This window comes from Camelus bactrianus, chromosome 21 (genome assembly GCF_048773025.1).
Source record: "Camelus bactrianus isolate YW-2024 breed Bactrian camel chromosome 21, ASM4877302v1, whole genome shotgun sequence".
NCBI classification, from domain to species: domain Eukaryota; kingdom Metazoa; phylum Chordata; class Mammalia; order Artiodactyla; family Camelidae; genus Camelus; species Camelus bactrianus.
This window is the reverse complement of record NC_133559.1, coordinates 19,452,702-19,472,353: the sequence shown is the minus strand read 5'-3', so window position 1 is coordinate 19,472,353 and position 19,652 is coordinate 19,452,702. Positions and strand designations below refer to the sequence as shown.

Sequence of the window (19,652 nt, the reverse complement as noted above, 5' to 3'; positions counted from 1 at the left end):
GAATCTGCAATAGCATTGTGTTCCCATCTGTTTCCTTCAGCCTTATTATGGTTACTAAAGTCTAATATAAACAAATTTTCTGTCTTGAGTTTGAATACAGGTCAATTACTGAATGTAAATTCAGAAGGGATGCAGTGACTACTGACGTCTTGATGGTCTGTTTTGTGTTTGTTGCTGTTTGGGCCCAATGACTTTGGATGGAGAACAGTCTGAGCTTTTACCTAAGAACCCCTGGGTATGCAGTGACTACTGATGTCTTAAGATGGTCTGTTTTGTGTTTGTTGCTGTTTGGGCCCAATGACTTTGGATGGAGAACAGTCTGAGCTTTTACCTAAGAACCCCTGGGTAGTTTGTAGTCATCAGATACATCTGAACTGATTAACAGCAATACAATCCAGGAAAAAATCACTGCCTCCTACACTGGTCATCCTTTACGATGTGATTATCTCAAACGTGTGTCTGAATCCTGACATCCAGACATGAAGTTTACACTTCAGAGCGGTAAGAAGAGACCCAGGTAAACCAGCAGCTCGGCAGTAAGAGAGTCTGTGTCTCTTTACGTGAACAATAATGAAACCACAGAGGGAGTTAGCCGCTGCTTGTGAGATAACACGTGAAAAAGCTGGGGTTCAAAACGTGGTCTACCTGGCACCAAAGTTCACAAATTTAACAGCTACAATTTTCCACTCACAAAACAAAATAAAACGAGAACGGGGGGAAGATATAGCTCAGTGGTAGAGCGCATGCTTAGGCTGCACAAGGTCCTGGGTTCAACGCCTAGTACCTCCATTAAAAAAAAAGTTAAAAAAAAAATAAAGAAGTAAAATGAGAAACAGTAGGAAAACATACCACCGATACTATTACTAATTTTGCAATAGGGGCACAGAACCTCCTCTGTTGGGCTTAGTTGCATGGAACGGAGACCAAGGACATCTCAGGTGACGGGGGAGCGTTGTGAGGATATGCAGGGGTGCTCTTGGGAGAACAGGATGGGCGCCGCACTGGGCCTCACCGGAAGCCCTGAACTGACAGCCAAAGAGGAGGCTCCTCTAGGGACTGTTATCTTGCCATTCCTACAACAACAAAGGGTTCACGGCTCTCGCACTCTACATTGAATGTTATTCAAATGTCCTCAATCTCTGCAAGATGGGCAAGCCGGGTGTAACTTTTACAGGCACGTCCGCACAGCTGAGACAAGACAGCAGCAGACTCGGCTTTACGCCTCAGGGTGTGAAGCACAGAGGAAGGAAAAGCGCAAGGAAATGTTTTCTTTTGACGACGTAGGAGAAACAATGTGCAAACGCTAGGATGATCAGTGTAACTTTAAGACATCATTGCCTAATTCTTTTGTTTCATTTCCCAAGAAGAAATTTTATAGCTGAAATTTCTTACAAGCATCTAAAATAGGATCAGATTAAGATGCTTTTCAAAAATAGGCCCACTGTGGTTAAGTGCAGATTATGGCTAGGAAAGAGACTGGAAAGGGAATGTGGAAACAGTACATACGCTAAGCTATGAAATACGCTGCGATGGCAGCGTGAAGAATCACTGAGGATGTGTCACATGAGACAGGCCTCATACAGCTAGGTTCTGAGAGTCTACTTTCAGCTTTAAAGCCTGATATATTCCAAACCTACTTTCCACATCTTACCTCTACCCAATAGTATGTTGGAGCTTAACTGTCTGTAACATGTACTGTGAAAACAAGTAAATTAAATGTCTTTTCAAATTATACCCACCTCTCATTCCCCAACTGTACAGCCCTAATCACTCTTCCATCATAAAACAATTTAGAAAGAACAAAAACACACCTTCTTCCCCGCTGCTGGAAGCGTTTAAGGGGCAGAGAATGTTCACGTTATGTGACCAAACCTATTGCCAACCACTAACTGCAGCATCTGCTGGGTTGTGCCAGAAGCCGGAGAAGCGAGACACAACGTATACGACCCACCCTGTGGAGAAGCACTTGTATACGCATCTTCATCTTACTCTGCTCTGCCTTTGCTGCCATCTTTCCCCCTGTAGATCCTCACTAGCAAAGGGCCTAAGGGACTGGTGGTCTCAACACAACACAACCCAGCAGCACACACCCCGCAGCTTGTAGATGAGGACAGTGCCAGGCCATACAGGCGGTCAGCCTGTGTCAGCCCCAGAATTCAGGAGGATTGAACTTAAAGACTAGAGTGTGAAAGACAGTGGTGATGGAAGTGAGTTAGAAAGAAGGCAACGTGTGAAGCAGTGACTATGGCTCTTTGGTACACCTTTGTGTCCCCAACCTTTCTCCATCACAACTTAAGAGTACATTTTGAGGAAAACCTGAGACTGAAAAGCTTCGACGGCAAGGGTTTATTAGTACTTGAATATTTTAAATGTGTTTAAGTATCAAACACAGTTTCTATGAGTAAAGAGGGCACACGGGTTGTTAGTGACCGAATTACTAGTTTTCCTAAAGCTGTGTCTGGATTCTGGATGCAGGATTTTAGCCAACTGAAATTCCTCAGTACTTCACCAACTGAATAAATGATAAAACAAATTCTCCTACAGGCGGCTTGTATGGGTGATAATAGCAATGAACGTGCTAGCAAAAGCATGAAAAATACAAACCTAAGTACTGAGATCTATTTTGGGTCCTCCAATTTCTGGCCAGAGGAATGGTGAGACTGCTTTCTACATTCAGCACTCTGCATCGTCAAGAGAGGCTTGTCTCCTCCTCTCCTCGACAGACTGTTTTCCATGTGATCACAGCCACCCCGAGAACAGGGGCCGTGACTGTTACCCTCTACGACGACCTTTACCTTGATGGAACAAGCTTTACAGCCCTTGCATGATGTAGTCTTGATCACATTTTTGGTATGTGACAAACCTTCTTGCTTCAAATTTTAGGAATGGATAAGAAGTTCCAAGATTCATTATTTAGAGAATACTTTATTAGTTTCTGTAATCAAACCCGTGTAGATAAGACCTTACATATATTTAATACAGTGCGTTACCCCTGTACAAATGGAAAAAAGTATGTTGAACGTTTCTAGACCAATATGGCTGTTAATTTCTGTACAATGCCAACCCAACACAGTACAACTGGGATACTTTTTCCAAAGTTGACAGCACAGCTAAAGTTTCCAAAAATTCAAATTATATATATATATATGTATATATATATATATAGATTTATTTATTTTATTTATATAAAAAGACCAATAGCAGTATGTTATGCGTCAATAGCAGCACAGCCTTTCCAGGTTCTGCAGTCATCTGAACAAAATTACAGAGACATCCAGCACACGCCATCAAAAAAAAGTAAAAAAACAAAACCCCAGAAAACAGCTAAGTTCTGTTACTGTCGTGGTACCTGGCACCATTTTTTTTTTTAATTAGCTTCTCAATCATCATCTGGAAAGAAAACATTCTAGAATAACGTCATTAAAAACAGCTCTGATAAAGCACGGTCACTACTACGTATCATAAAGCAGGTACAAGGTATCTTACATTCACAGAGGTATGATACAGGACTGTCCTACATCTATAATACTAGAGGATATAATTAAAAAGGCATTATTCGAGACTTGATTCTACTGTTCCAGCAGAGGGCCCAAAGGATGGTTACGACACAGCTCTGGCACAGAGATGCACCTTCTTAGACAGGATTTCCTTTAGTGGCACAGTTCTAGGTACTCACTGCTCTTCATGAACATCAGCTAAAAACCGTTTGAAAAACAACAACAACAACAAAAAAAACCCCACTGGATTCATACAAAGATGACTGAGTAGAGGCAAGCAAGACTCAACCTAACTAGTATTTTACCAGCTCCGTCATGTCTGAATGGTAAGAGCTCCATGGAAGAAAGGAGATGCCGAGCATCACTTCAAAGCTTCAGGCCACAATCCAAACACAGCATCATTTCAAATAGAAGCCGTAGCCAAACACTGCCCACTTGGATATGTTCAAGGATGCCGACATCAGTATTTCATCATCTGCTCACTCGTCCAGGAAGAAGGGAAGATCAGTTACTGTACTTTGATTGTGTTCAACTCAATCATCATGTTACAAAAATAGCAAGCTGCCATAATAAAAAATAAGGCTCCTCTATCCAGCACCAAATATCTTCTGTTCTTCACCACCAAGCCTATAAATGCTATAACCACATCCAAAGAACATAAGGGAGCAAAGACACCGCATCTGATGTCTTAGCTAGGACCATCACATTGTTCAGGCTGAGATATTCTTCTGCAGTGTTACTTCCCTCGTATTTCTTGTGTTTTATCTAACGTAAGAATTTTAGTTCTAAATTATATGCGCTCAAGAAATATGTGCACATATCTGTATATAAATTCTGACTGAAGGTGTATGGCCGTCAGCAGAGTGCGTGTTACACAGTAGGTGCAAGCTGGCAAAGCCTCGTTTTCCCGGTGCAGCAGCTGTGTGTCAGTGTAAATTGCTCCTGTGTCCCTCGTGCACCTCCGAGCTCTGGACAGGGTAACGCCAGAGACCAATTTACCCCTTTGGCTGCCGACATCTGACTTCATTCTCCCTCTTTCCCCCTCCCCTCCCCCAGCCCCCTGCAATGAACCACAGCCTTTAAGATTTTGTTTCTTCGGTTTTGATCGCCTGAGGTTTGATTGGTCCAGTTCTAACAGGTTTGGTGGCCATGGTGGGTGCGGGGGGTGGCTTTTCTTCCACTTTTTCTTGACAGACACCAGGAGGGTCAGTCAGTGTTTCAGGAGGTTTACTTGAATCACTGTCCGCTTTCTGGGCTTTGCCTCCTATCTGTTTGCTCTGTTGCTGTTCAGAGAAGAACCGTTGCGTGGACTGAAGAACCTCTGCTCTCTGCTTTGCCTTAAAAAAATGAGAAAACAACAACTGAAAATGCTGCAGCATCACCAAATCCTGTTAATCAAGCTCATTCAAATTCTCTTACCAATCACAAATCAGCTTTCCCCATGTTGGTTTGGCCCCAAAGTACCTTACTGACCTTTCGGCTTTTAATGGATAGATTTCTTCCTATCTTTGAAAACATTCCATGTGATTTTTTTTTAATTGAAAAGAATAGGACCACCTCCCACCACCTTGTCAGAGTTTGCCCTTTTATAAAATAATAAAACAGAAATTGTTGTTGGTCTGTATCTTTTCTGGAACAAAGCTTATTGACATCGAATTTCATTTAGGGAGCCTACTTGCAAATCTGAAAACATATATGTAATACTTTAAGAACTTCTAGTTATCAATATGTGGTCTACAATAAAATGAAAAGGAAGCACTTATATTGTGGCATTACCAACACCTAGGACCAAATGTCTTGTGGCTGAGTCCTCTTCCCACAGCTCTCTTCTGCAGGGGAAGAGCATCAGAAATTAGTAACTACAACTTCACTTGATCACTAAGTTCTGATAGCTCCTACCACATTCTGAGCTGGTAAAATAATTCCCTAGTTTTATTGACTCTGCCCCCAAAGAACATACTTACGTTAATCTGTAAATTATACCACTGTTACATACACAATTAACACTGCAGTGTCTACGCCCCTAGTACATAACAAAGCTCTTCATGTTCTACAGGTAACCTGTGCTAATCAAAGATCTGAAGCAATTTTTAAGAAATCTGTACCCTTCCCCATCCTATTATTAAGCTCTAATGTTATTTCCAACATGGGGATGTATGAAAATCAAGTGCCAAGAAGGCAGGAGAGTTGGAAACCACAGCCAAATGGTTTCCAAAGATTTCTACACATGCTAGTATTTTTAATAGTTATGAATGGATGGAAATTCTAGGCACAGAGCCTTAATCAAAGTGGGTAACATTTAACAAGAGATTCACTGCAGGGTAGTCTATAAATTTGATTACTCAGGATCAGAAACAAGGGCTATCAACCCAGAAGGCAACTTTGGTCAGTCAGGCGAACTCTCTAACAGGACTATCATAAACAGGTTTCTAATTCAGAGGAAAGCATTACTATGGACATTTCCCACTTGGAAGCAGCAAGCTTTTCCTTCTTCTAGTCTGATCTGATATACATAGTGACAAAACTGGCAAAATCACCAAGATCTCTAAAGTCAAGTCTAAGTAAATACAGAAACAGAAATAAACTGATTCAGCTAGCTGTACAGGCAGACAGGTAAGATTCGTGCTCTAAAAACTGTCCCCACACAGACTCCTAAAGGCACCCATCTGCATTAGCAAACCTCATGTTTATCAGTGCCTTTTATCACGAAGGATCCCAAAGTGCTTTTTTGAGTTCTTCATCTATAACTGCACACTCTGCTGTGGAATACGGCCACCTCAGGTGACAGGCAAAAAAAAAAAGGGGGGGGGGTGGTGGCAGTGGTGGTGGTGATGGCATGAAAACAGTCTGAGAAGAAAAATATACTTGGATGACTCATGAGGGGAGAAAAATCAAGAAGGGTAACATGTCTTACCCAGTCCAGAGTTTTCACATAACCATGATTGATATTTTGGGATGGGAGGATGGGGGTGGGGTGAGGGAGGGAGAAAAACAAACAAAACAAAACAAAAAAAAAAGGGAAGAAAATGGGGAAGCCTATAATAACCTGTTACTTATTTGTTCTTCCGAAAACAAAAAAATGTAGCATCTAAGCTCAAATCTCCCTCAAATATTTATTTCATGAGCAATTCACTTGGCCACAGAATTAAAAATTTTAACTTGTTTACTGACTATAGTTGCAAAAAAACCAAAACAAAAACAAAAACAAGTGGAGGGAATAGGGAGGAACAAAAACTAAAAAAGGTGTGTGGGGGGAGGAATGAATAAAAGTAGTTAGTTTGGTTAAGTCGGCTAAGACAATGAATGCCTGGATATGCAGTTATGGGTCCAGAGGCATCTTAAGACATGGTTCAGAGACAGATTCTTGCTCTGTTGGCTGTTAACACTGTACTAACCTTCATGTCTTGTTCAGCCTTCAACGCAGCCTGGGCCTGATTACCTCTGACTCCAGATAGTGATCCACAAGGACCCCTGGCTACATGTGGCAAACGAGCATGGCTCATGAGGCCTGTGGTCAGCGGAGGAGGCATCTGACTGGCCAGTGCCATTGGTGGCCTCTGAACAGGCGCTGGGAAGGTGTTAGTATGTGGGGCTCTTACCAATGGAGGGACCAGGTTAGGCTGAGAGAGAATCTGAGTGAAAAAAACAAGACATACAACATTGAACTGTTAAAGAAAAAAAAATCTGCCAACTAGACTGGGTTGGCTTATCCCAGAGTAAATCTGTGCCCATCCTGCCAGTGAAGGGACATGTAGGGGTCTGTGCCATTCTACTACAAGGACCAAGAACAAACTGGCCATGCTTGGAGAATCTAACAGAAAAATGAGACAAAGCATGCTATGGCACTTCAGCTGGTTCTAGTACTCCAGCCACAAATTCTGAAGGGGGGACAGAAAGACTATTAATTAGGGTCTCTTTTTAAAAAGATGTAATTGCAGAAAAGGCACATACCTATACCAAACACAATCTGAAGATAAATGAAAATAATACTAATTCAACAAGTCTGTGAGAGCTCATCAGCTTTAGTTAGTCCTTCCATGTGATCAGCAAATGGAAGAGACGCCAACATTTTTACACATATATTAGAACATCTTTTTGAATTCCCACCTCAACCACACAGTTATCTTTTAAAAAGAAAAACAAAAAACAACTTTAAACCTAGAAAACATTAAGCACTGGGACCCTTCTCTGAAAAGTCAACTTCTTCAAAAAGATAAAAGGATCAGGACTGAAATAAATTATCAGAGCTGTGTGGGGAATCTTTTGACTATATTTCTATTGTCTGCTTTAGAACTATATGATTACTACTTGTGCCTAGCTAAAAACTGTAGAGAATATATTTGAATGTCATACATATACTGTTAAATAAGAAATTTCTTCTCATTAAAAACTGTGCTTCTAAACTGGTTATAATATGGCAATATTATAAAGTCAGAGAATTAGCCAGATTAGCAATCACTTGCAAGTAAATAATACTCATTTCTCACTTATATCTGCCCACCTGGGGTGCAAACTGTGTAGGAAATGGTTGTGTCATTCTCACAGTGGCAGGGGCTGACTGGAACTGCTTCTGATAGACAATGCTGTTCATTTTGCTGGACTGGCTGTTCGGACTTGTGGAAGTAGCCCTTGGAAAGAAGCCATCACTGGTCAGTACAGTAATGCCACATAAATGATGCTGTTAGATTTTTAGAGACACTGCTTTTGGTAGACCCATCATACTTGGTTGATGAAAGTTTACCAAGGTGAGTTACCAAACATGGTAGTGGAGAGACACGGGAGGTGCAGACGTGAGAAAGCATACCAGCTAGTTTTGCCCTAGGTTAAAATTTTCTTAAGATAGAGTATAACAAATACATTCTTAGTAACCGAATAGTTTAAAATCTTGGATAAAACTGTCAGAATGTCTTGTGCTTACTACAAGACAGGAGACATATTAAGTATCTAATAAACAAATGGTGCTCAACTATTTGGAAATTCTACAAGCAACTTTAAATGCCCATTTTACCGGAAGGGACTAGATGTTGGTGTGGTGCTTCTACCGCTGATTGGAGGTGTGCCTGGTTTTATGTCAATGCCACTTCCAAACGCTTTTAGTTCCATTTCAGACATCTGAGAAAAAGCATAAAATAAACTTAACATTTCTGTAATTCCATAAACTAAAGTGCTGTGTTTAGTAGTCTATACATGGTACCTTTATCTGGCAAAGGGAAAAGAACCTTAAGTACAAAAATTGTATTATTAGGTTTCAAATATGGAATTATCAGAGCCAAATTTGTGGCTGAAAAGTCTAAGAGACTGTGTAAATCTACTTCCTAAAAATATATGAATTCTTTATTAGGTATATAGGTTATTAGGTAAAACCCACATTAAAAGTGAGCAGATAAAACATAAGTACACTGAGCTTTGACATTTCCTACAGGGTGGTAAAAACATGCATTTTATTTTATGCATATATTTAAACCATGACCTTAAATTCTCAAAGAAACTCCATGAATTTCTCCGTGCTTACTTTCCCTGTGGTCGCGATCATGCTGTGCTGCGCTCCAGCAGGGATCAGCCCTCTGAAAGGCTGGCTTACTTGCGCAGGACGACTCAGGCTCTGGGCCGGTGCTTGAGGGGTCGTATGCTGTAACGGGGGCTGAAGAGTCTGAGGCAGAGCAATTAAAGGCTGCCCCGTAGATCCAAAATTAGGCAGGGACAGCTGGGATGCTGGTAAAGGTACTGTAACCTAGCAAAGAAGCAAACAGAAGCTGCAGCAGTTTGCTTAGACCTGTTGCATTTATGTCCCTATAACTATAGACATGACTCTTCCAATACTGTTGAGTAAGGTTTTAAAAAGAATACTTCAATCTATTAAACTATTTCATATATATACTTTTTTGCTTAGTGACTATCTCCATTCTTTTATTAAAGCTGCAATAATAAAACAGAGTAGCTGTGAAGAAACTATATAAGTGAAATAATTATGACTATCTTTGAACTAACCCACAGTTCATGTCAAACAACCACAAAATACAGTCAAATCACGAGGATACAAGTAGAAGTAGTTACAACTTCCCAAATAGACATTTTTATGCCATTTCAGGTCTGGTCAAAATGAGCTTTGACAAGAAAAATGAACTTTCTTTTCAGTTTTCATACAAACAGTAGTTAATCTGAATGTCAATAAGGTGATATATTTTGAACTGTCCCCGCCTAAAACAGCCCCCAAAAACAGTTGTGAGGAAATGACTAATGGCGTGTCTCTCCTCTAGCCCTTCACCACCTTTCAAAGAGGAAGCTAATGACATTGCTGGAGGGGACAGTTTTATAAAAACACATTTTTTTCACTGAACATAATTACACTGATATGCTGAAGAAACGTGTTTGTCATTTATACTCTGTCAGATTCTGCCACAAAGTCCTACATGTTATATTAACCAGTATGGTGGTCTTTAGTCTTCCTTCACTTCTAGCACAAATGGGTAAAGCATTCACCACACTTACGTGTAACTGTATATCCTGGACAATGGTTTTCAAACTTTTACATTTGTGGAATCTTTGTAAAAATAAGTGATTACATGGAAACCCATTTTAAAAAGAGGTAAAAAGCATAATTGATTGAAGTGCGGGTAAGGAGAGGGGTGCTGGAGGAATGAAGCACATCCCACTGCCAGTGGGCCCGTGGAATTCCTAAGGACACCTCAGAGAAAAGTCTGAAACCACTGCACCACCTCCCCATCCTGGTTCTACTTAAACTCTCAAACAACAAAAGCAGCAGCAACAGTGACAACGACAATAATAGTAAAGAAAACTGAGGAAATTTACCATGCCATAGTTTACCTGCTGGAGAGCACTCGGTGACTGGGCAGTGTTATAAAAATTTGTCTGACCAGGCTGTTGAACTTGTCCAGAATAAAGATTTGAAGCCTGGGTAAGATTTGCTCTAGCCTAGAAAAAAATTTACAAGAAAACAGCAATGAGATTGAAAAAAATTTCCAATTCAGATATCAAGGTTATGGCTTCAAAGCAATCTCTAAGAATTTTATTATTAGATAGAAATGAAGATTTGTTTTTTTCAATCTGTCTTTTAACAATTTTTCTTTAAAAATTCCTTTCCTTAAATAATCTGTTGCATAGGAGTACAGTGACAATGCATGACTCTGGTCCCTGCTGTACCTGGAGAAGATGTGTATCGATGAGCTGGGAACCTCCGAGTCCTGACGCCTGGCCCAGCTGATGTTCATACAATATAGGAATAGGCTGAGTATTTGAAGTTTGTTGAAAGGCAAGACCCGACTGTGCCTTGGCAAGTTCCTGGTGTTGGACAGCTGGAAAGTTATGGATGGCAGTACCAGAAAGGACCACAGATGGCTGGGATAGACTGCTTTGCATAAAAGCTGGCTGAGATCTATATAAGTGTTAAAGAGAAAAGGCTTGTGTTAGAAGTTAATTCTATCTGGAATTCTATCTGGAATCTTAAGAATGAGTGTGTACTCTAATTGGCATAATTAAAGAGGTAGGGAATACAGACTGTGTCTAAGGCACTAGTTTCAAGATTTAGAGCCCTGTATACAACGAAGCTCCACATGTAAAAGTTCTGGGAAATGGGAGGGCATAGCTCAGCAGCAGAGTGCATGCCTAGCATGCACGAGGTCCTCGGTTCAATGCCCAGTACCTCCACTAAAAACAAACAAACCAACCCAATCTCCCCTCAAAAATCTTTTAAAAAGTTTGGGAAAACGCTTGCTCTTCCTGAGAAAATGGTGAGATTTCCTTCTCTTTAACAATGAGAAAAATTCTCTTTCCATGTGTCCACTAGCAAACTCAGAACCAAATATGCTGTTTTTGTCTTTGGTACTGACATTCTATTCAAATTTATAGCACCAATAGCTCTGACTTTTATTATCTGTATCTCATTACTTCCCTTTATATATCTATCTATCTCCCTCCTATAAGAGGTCTTCAAGACCTCTATGGAATGAAGCAGAGTAACAGTACACAACAGGATTACCCACAATTTTTTTGCTGTTGTTTTGTTAACTGAGGTATACTGGACTTATTACATTAGTTTCAGGTGTACAACATAATGATTTGGAATTCATATGTATGCAAAATGATCACAACAATGACTAGTTAACACCTGTTACCACACATACTTATGAAATTTTTCTTCTGATAAGAACTTCAAGATCTACTCCCTTAGCAATGTTCAAATATGCAACACAGCATTATGGTCAGAGTTTAAACCTCCAGTTATAAAATAAATAAGCCACAGAATGTACAGCTTAGTGACTATAGTTAGTAACACTGTATTGCATATTTTAAAAGTATTCTCTCTTTTTAAAATAAATACTGGAATCTAACCTTGGACTGTCCTATTATTTCTGGGTGGAGGCCTCCAATTTTTACTTTAAAAAATGCTAAGATACAAACTAAATCAAAGTAGTGGATTAAAGATAATATACTCAAGTAACACTAATGTTTTGTTAAAACTGACACATGCAGCAGAAACAAAACCCATTAAGCAGGAGTGCTTGCTAGTCTAGGGCCACAAGTTTACCTTTACAATGTCTACTTATAATTTGCTTCAAATATAAAATGGGAAGAATACGTAAGTATACTGTTATTAAGTACCCTGTCCTGGCAGAAATGAATTCAGGGACTCCCTGTTAACAAATACCATGCCAATTACATTCAGAACAAGAAACAGCATGTGGTAGGAATACAATTACTTTCAAAGTCTAAACTGGTGCCTTCCAAGTAGCCATTTGCCACAACTACATACACAACTTACATTATATTTTTACTGAACAAATTTGATCTTTAAAAGTACATCTTCCAAGGCAACTGTTAAAATGAGGATTACAAATACAGAATGTCAGCGTACTACTATCCATCTCCCATGGTTATGGAAGACTAATCACTGAATTCTTTTTAACAGAGCTGAAAATCAGCTGCGAACTTTTCAACGTTTCAAACCGCCAGTACCAATCAAAAGGAGATTGGTTTGTGAGACAATCTATTCTACTGTTTCTAAATCTAGTGCAATTTTAAAGCTTAATTTTACTACAAATTTCAAGAGATTCCCAAATTTAACAACATGGGAGACTGCTTCTAATTCTAGTTGGACTAAACAGCTTTACTTGTTCAGAGAATTTCTTGGAATAACCAAGCTAAATCACAGACTGATACCAGAAAATGAAACATACTATACAAATAATTATACAGATGTACTAAATTCTACTGAAGAATCTTTAATAAAAAAAAAGTGAGAGCCACATTTATTAAGTTTATTAATAATAATTCTCATCTTTTGAGAAAGTTTGATTAGCTGAACCTAGCTTCTGTTAGGAGTATAACAGGTAATCTGAAAGAAATGAGCTGTATCAATTGATGCCAAGTTTAATCTATAAAGTACGGAAATTCTACCTGACTTCAAAAACAAGTTTCTAAAAGCAAGTGCATAATTTTGCAACATCCTTTACATAAATGTCCTGAGAGGAGTTTTTCTTTTTGATGGTTTAGGGCCATTATCCTGGGTATTGATGACAGGTATACCATGATGATGACCGAGCTGTGCCTGGATCAGGGTTATCTTTTGACTCTTACTCTACCCTCCCACTCTCATTAAGCCGGAGATAAGAGACACATGGGGTTAAATCCAGACTCTGCCACTTATACGTAGTGTAACATGAGGTAAAAAAGAACCCAACCCCTTCAAATGTCAAGTAGGGATGACTCAATCTAACGTACATGATTTTGTCAGGACTAAATTAAAATAAGTTCGTGCATGTAAAGGGCTGAATAGCTATCATATACAAAGAAAGTTCAGTAAAGATCAGTTTTCATTACTTGCTTAATTGCAAAGAAAATTTACAGTTAATCTTTCAGTATAACGGTTTCTTCTGCACCACACAGCATACTCATCACCATTATTACTACCACTAGTCCTGTTCTCTGTCTGACACTCTACTTCTGTCTCTTTCATTATGCTCCACCCTTGCCTCCGCCTCCTTAGGCACTGTTGTTATCTGTCACGTCTCAGCTCACACAGAGCGGGCCTGGATTTATGAATGTCAGCAGTGAGATGACACCAACTTTTGGGTCCTTTCACAGCTATTTTCTGTGATTTCTAATTGTTACGGGATTGCTGTTAGCCTCTTCTTCAAGAAGCTTTGAAGCTTGACTTCGTTCAACAAAGTCTGAGTGAAATGACCAGAGGCTGAAGTTCATGACATATAATCAACACACGTAACTATTTAATGCAGTTTATAACAGGGTCATTCTAGCTTTTGGGGGGAAGGAGGGAGCAGTAGGGATATGAAAAAAAAGGCTTAGCAATTACATCGTTTGCAACATCACAAACTTAACCTTAAAGCATTTACCTATATGGCTGAAGTGAAGAACTGAATAGTTCCTGAGCCTGGGATACAGCAGGTCCAGCACCCAAACTCAGCTGGGCTTGATGCTGTCCTTGCAGTGGCGCATAAATAGGGATTGGAATCTGCTGAACTGAAGTTGGCTGCAGTGCAATGAGAAAACAATACATGAAAACCATATACACACGATTACTTTGGAAAAATTAAAATTTGAGATATGAAACAAAGAAGATATCAGTTCCCCATTGAAACAAAACCAAATATAAACATCTAAAATTGACTTTCAACCCATTACTAGTTCTACACTGAGCCCAAAATACCTATCACACTATAAAAATGCCAAGAAATGAATACAAGGTGGAAGAAGCCCATGACATTTACCTGGGAGAGACCTGGCTGGAAGCCTTGTTGCTGAGCCAGGGATGGTGGGGCCAATCGCGCATGTTGCGTATTGAATAAATGACTCGTGTCCATGTAGAAAGCTGGGATTTGAGCTACAGATCATCAGGAAAAATAAGCAGTAATTAAGTACCTAAACTTCAAAACTTTCCACACGGTAACTAAAAACTAAGCTTTGTAGCAGATTTCAAATTAAGTGGGCCCTCTGAAAATACAACCAAGGAAAAACTAGAAATGTGACAAGATACAAATGCAAAAAGATGCGTAACTTCTATCAGTGAGGTATATGCAAATTAAAACAATGAAACTAGCACTTGTGAAGGTATGGGAAAGCAGACACTCTCATACACTGCCAAAGGGGCAAAACTAGTATTTTAAAGTATTTTACATAATCCACTAAAACTGAAAACAAATCTACCCATTTACCAGCAAACCCACTCCAATTTTAAATCTACCTACTAAAACTAAGCAAAGTATTTCAAAAGAACTGACATTTAATAATTGAAAGAATTTGGTATAGATTAACAGATTTCTGTATCCACACTATTTTGTGACATGCTGTTCTTATATAATAATATGCTTTGGAGAACTTCTCATGTTTTTTTTTTTTTCATGTTGTTTTAAATCTGTTACCATGATAAACAATACTGCAACAAATGAACACCTTCAAACATATTATCTCTGATTAACAAGTAGGTTTATCTGTGTAAGATTCCTAAGTATGAAACTGTTACTATGGTATGCATACATAAAATACTGAGGTACTTTTCTAAAGGAATTATGCCAGTTTACATGCTTACTAGCAATGTACTTTAAGAGTATTAATAATACCTGCAATCTTTATAGATAGGGGGTATTAAATATGCTGGATATTATCAATCTTTCTAATATTTCCCACATGGAAAGACAAGAAATAGCCTCACTGTTCTTTTATTTTGAATTTACATCATTAGTGAGCTTGAATATTTTTCAGATATTTACTATTTAACTCAGATTAGCATTGTGATATTTAGAATAACAAGTTACCCCCTGCATATGTAATTTTTTCTTCTTTGCTATTCTTAGATTTATTCTTCTCATGAACTTTATCATCAATTGTTAAGTTTCAGATGACAAACTTCTGCAGGGGATTGGTTCCAGGACCCCATACAATCTGCAGATACTGAAGTCTCATGTAAATTAGGGTACAGTATTTGCATACAACCCAAGTACATCCTCCACTATACTTTGAATCATCTCTAGATTACTTATAATACCTAATATAATGCAATGCAGATAGTTGCCAGCACACAGAAAACTCATATTCTTGGAACTTGTATGGAATTTTTTTTGTGTATTTTTGACCCATGGTTGGTTAAATCTGTAGATGTGAAGCCCACAGAAACAAAGGGGTGACTGTATGACAGCAATCTGTCTACTGTATATGTAACATGTGTAAGAAACAATTCCCAAGAGCCCCAGAGTGCTTATGAAAGAGAGGCAGCATTTAACTCAAAGAAGAAACAAATTTACAAAGTAGATCAAAAAATAATCTTGAACGGGTAAGAGGAAGAAGAAAAAAATAAGCATTTAAGATGTCCTTCATTCCAAAAACAAAACAAGATGTCCTTCATTTTCTAAATTCCTTATATTCAATCCTAAAAATCTTACCTGCTGCAGACTGAGACACGTAGACTTGTGGACTCTGTTGCTGCTGTGCAATAAGAGAAGGCATACAGCTTAACTGTGAAAAATGACTTGCAGAAGGCAGGCTGCTCGTCTGTAATTGCTGGGGTTTCACTTTACAAATATTAGGAGGGTCTGATGTGGTTGTAGATTTTGTACTCAAAGAAGAGGTAGTATATGTACCAGCTCCTACATTTGGGAGAGGGATAAAAAAAGGGGAAAATATAACATATTTTACAGTACCATTGTTGTTTGTTAACAGTCAACTCAAGCACCAATCAGAAACAGGAAAATTTAGTATTTATGTCTACCATGTACTTATTATGTACTTATACACCACACCTCATGCCAAAAGTAGATGAGGTGGCTTATGAAAGAAACACTTACACCAAATGCAAACAAGACTATAAAATCTGGAGAAATATAAACAACAGAAAATTAAAATGAGAAAATTTATAATCAAGAGCTTTATTCATTTACGGCCAGGCATAAATATAAGAATACAGAAGAACAAACTGCTGCACCTTAGGAATAATTGTGAATATAAATGGGCCTTGAGAGATCACAATTGCTCCTAAAGTCATTTAATTTAAGGTTAAACTTTCCCCCCATCTTTCTGGTCAAATATCTCAAGGATAATCTTCAGAGCTTCATTCATTTAGAAACAAATATTTGAACATCTATTAAAGGCCAGGCACAGACATAAGAACACAGGACAAAGTGCTGCACCATAAGAATAATTATTAATCCAATGTAAAAAATACAACGTAAATCACTCCTAAACAGTCGTATAAACTTAAGGTTATAGCTCTCTCTTCTTGTATACACACCAGCAAAAACTGGGATATAATAATACCTTGAAAACAAAACAAACTATTAATAAATAAGTGGAATTATAAAACTTTAGCTCTTGAAGGGTCAATTCGTTCTGCTGATCAGTGAGCTGTAATGACTGCAGTAACAGGACAAATGACAACACTGGTAATTGGCTCAAAAGTGAGAGGCAGCAGTTATTATTTTCAGACCTCAAACAATGTTCCATCTAAGGGAGGTCCAAGATTGAGGTCCCTCTGTTGTTCTACCTGAGTCTCCACCAGTAGGATGACGAGGCAAGAAGGTCTTTGTTAAACATTTATCCTAGTTGAGGAGAGTTGGGGGAAACCAGACCCTGAGGAAAGAAGTAGCTGGGTTCCAAAGAAGTAAGAACTTTCCCAGTCCCTTTATTTCCCAATCTTCCTACCATACTCTCCTCCTGGATCCCCACCCTCTAGCCACCCAAGCAGACTGGTGCCCAAGCTGGTAAGTAAGCATAATGAAGATGCCTTGCAAATGGGTGGTAGAGAGTACCTGAAAGGGATTAAAGAGGGAAGAAGTATAGTTGGAGTATCTGGTACTTAAAACTAGCACAGAAAACTAGAATATTGAAAATCATTACTGCAATCATTAAATGAAAACCAGTCAAGGAAAGTAAATTAAATTCTCTGCTGGATATTTTTCACATGTATTGGGAAAGGAGCTTCCTACTGTTGTAGAAACATTAGAGAATATTAGAAAAGCTTAAAATGAAGTATGTTTTCAACAAAAGAAACATAGTTATAAACATGGTAAAAGGGTGTACTTTCCTAGAGTCAAATATTTCAGAAACATCTTCTCTGATTCTTTAAGAATGATAAAGCCCCATGAGATATAGTTCAAAGATTACACACAAGTGAAAAATTTAAGAAAAACACTTTCTAACTTGAGGTGCTGATGGAATTTCCTTAAAAACAAAATCTCAAAACTAATGGATTTCATCTACTCCAATAACAGAGACTGGCAATTCTCCACCCTGCCTAATTCTAATAGAAAAGATGTCAACTCAATAGATTTAGGCCAATTGCTCCTTTAAATTAGGTAGAGATTGCAAAAAATTTAAAAGCTTTGTGATTCTGTTTTATTTCTGAGATGGTCTAGTTAGCTGTATATGAGTTAAATAATTTAAAAAAGGTAGAAAAATAGAAAAATTTAGAAGAATACGACAAAACTTTTCCCACTACTTACTTACTAGTATCTGTAATGGGGGTGGGGTGGGAAGAAGAGAAGATCAAACAAAGTATTTTAGTAAGCCTCAATAAATATTTGCCAAACAAAAATTGGGAGAGGACTGAGAGGGAAGGAAGTAAGAATGGCAAGCTTATAAAACAGCGGCTAATTATCTCATGGACAATCTTACATCTTTTATACATAATATTTTGGGGAATAGTAAATAGGAAAAGATCCTAAGAAATTTTAAATATTTTAAGACAGTTAAAGAAAAAGTACAAAAAGACTTCTACCTGATAGTGATGTTGTGGGAGTGACTGAAGCAACAGGAATCTGAGGCATCGATGCACTTGAGAACGAATTGTAATTAGCAGTGCTTGGTCCACTGGCACTACTGCTGACTCCACTTGCAATTGGAGGTGCTGTGGAAGTTACTGGAGATCCCTTTTCCCTTACATTTGGAGAATTCTCCCATGCCTTACGCGCAGACTCCATCTGCAACAAAATGAATATTTTCTTTTAGAGCAAAACAACAAACAAAAAAACCAAACAAAAAACATCAAAAACAAACAAAAAACCACAACCCATGCTAACATAGAGCTAATACACATATATAAAAACATATATTCCAAATATAGTATTTCAAAAACCACAAAAATAGAAGATTAAGACCCTAAGGCTTTCAAACCTTTCACTTTCCCCTTTATCTCTGCTCCTTTACTCAAACTGGGAGGCAGTGGTCTTTAATTATGCCTCAACAGAGAGCTTGTTGAAGGCTTTGGCAAACAGTTGAATGAAATATACGGTCACAGCTCCTGTATTATCTAAACACGAGTCCCTATTCCTACCAAGAGACGGAAATTCAACGCCCCTTTAGGACTAACTTAGGGCTCTGATTCCAGGAGGAAAGACACTAAAGGTCCTCCATTAATATCCATTTTCTTCTTTCTTTTTAAGCCAACAGTTCTCAAATGGCAGGTGACAGGCAACTTTTGCTGGCTGTTTATGCTCACATTGTTTTAAAAGGCAATGTAATCAGTTAGGTTTAGCCTCGGGTACAGCAGAAACTTCTTGTTTCACATCCAGACCCCATCAAGCATTTGAGGCACTGACTGCCACCATTTGCATTTGTGGCTGCTGGTTTTGGCTGTAGTCTAAGTCTGGTAAAAGGTAGAAATGGGTCTTATTTCAATCTAGAGCAGTGCTGTTCAACAGACATATAAATGCAAGCCACATATAATTTAAAAATTTTTAGTAGCCACACTTTAAAAAAATAAAGAGGTAAAACTAATTTCAGTAACATTTTATTCAACCCGATATGTCTACAATTAAAACCTATAACCAATATAAAAATTGAGACATTTTAATTAAAAAAAATTAACATTTCAGATCCAGAATCTATTTTACTTTACACTTAAAGCACACACACTTCAACTTGGATTGGCCACACTCAAGTGCTCAATAACTACATGCGACTAGTGGGTACTGAACTGGAGAGCACAGATGTGGATCCTCAACTATCCTGAGGCTCCTTGAACAGGAAAAGACCAAGTACAGAGAGTTTGAAGTTTTTAGTTCCACTAGACAAAATATTGGGCCGAGAAGAAAATCCAAGATAATCTATAAAATCACAGGGGCAATAACTTACATGAGGGTACTTTTCGCAAATAAGATTTTTAAAAACATTGTTAAGAAGCCTGTAGGT

The 19,652-nt window shown here is 38.5% G+C and overlaps 1 protein-coding gene across 14 annotated transcripts in view; it reads right to left on the bottom strand.

The window, feature by feature from the left end:
• Nucleotides 1–2,905: 2,905 nt before the first annotated feature.
• The window catches only part of PRRC2C (proline rich coiled-coil 2C), an 85,014-nt gene continuing 68,267 nt past the window's right edge, over nucleotides 2,906–19,652 (bottom strand). For 6 of the 14 annotated variants that reach the window (XM_045517941.2, XM_045517949.2, XM_074349790.1 and 3 more), the window contains 11 exons: nucleotides 18,241–18,442; nucleotides 15,911–16,114; nucleotides 14,243–14,355; nucleotides 13,868–14,004; nucleotides 10,659–10,890; nucleotides 10,308–10,430; nucleotides 9,010–9,228; nucleotides 8,506–8,609; nucleotides 7,999–8,125; nucleotides 6,893–7,129; nucleotides 2,906–4,834 (listed from right to left, as the gene is read on the bottom strand). In XM_045517941.2, coding sequence (XP_045373897.2) covers nucleotides 4,577–4,834; nucleotides 6,893–7,129; nucleotides 7,999–8,125; nucleotides 8,506–8,609; nucleotides 9,010–9,228; nucleotides 10,308–10,430; nucleotides 10,659–10,890; nucleotides 13,868–14,004; nucleotides 14,243–14,355; nucleotides 15,911–16,114; nucleotides 18,241–18,442 — 1,956 coding nt within the window. In that variant the 3' untranslated portion in view covers nucleotides 2,906–4,576. Of the gene's footprint in view, nucleotides 4,835–5,273; nucleotides 5,327–6,892; nucleotides 7,130–7,998; nucleotides 8,126–8,505; nucleotides 8,610–9,009; nucleotides 9,229–10,307; nucleotides 10,431–10,658; nucleotides 10,891–13,867; nucleotides 14,005–14,242; nucleotides 14,356–15,910; nucleotides 16,115–18,240; nucleotides 18,443–19,652 lie in introns of all 14 variants that reach the window. The other 8 variants (XM_074349791.1, XM_074349792.1, XM_010956849.3 and 5 more) reach the window with 6 other exon arrangements.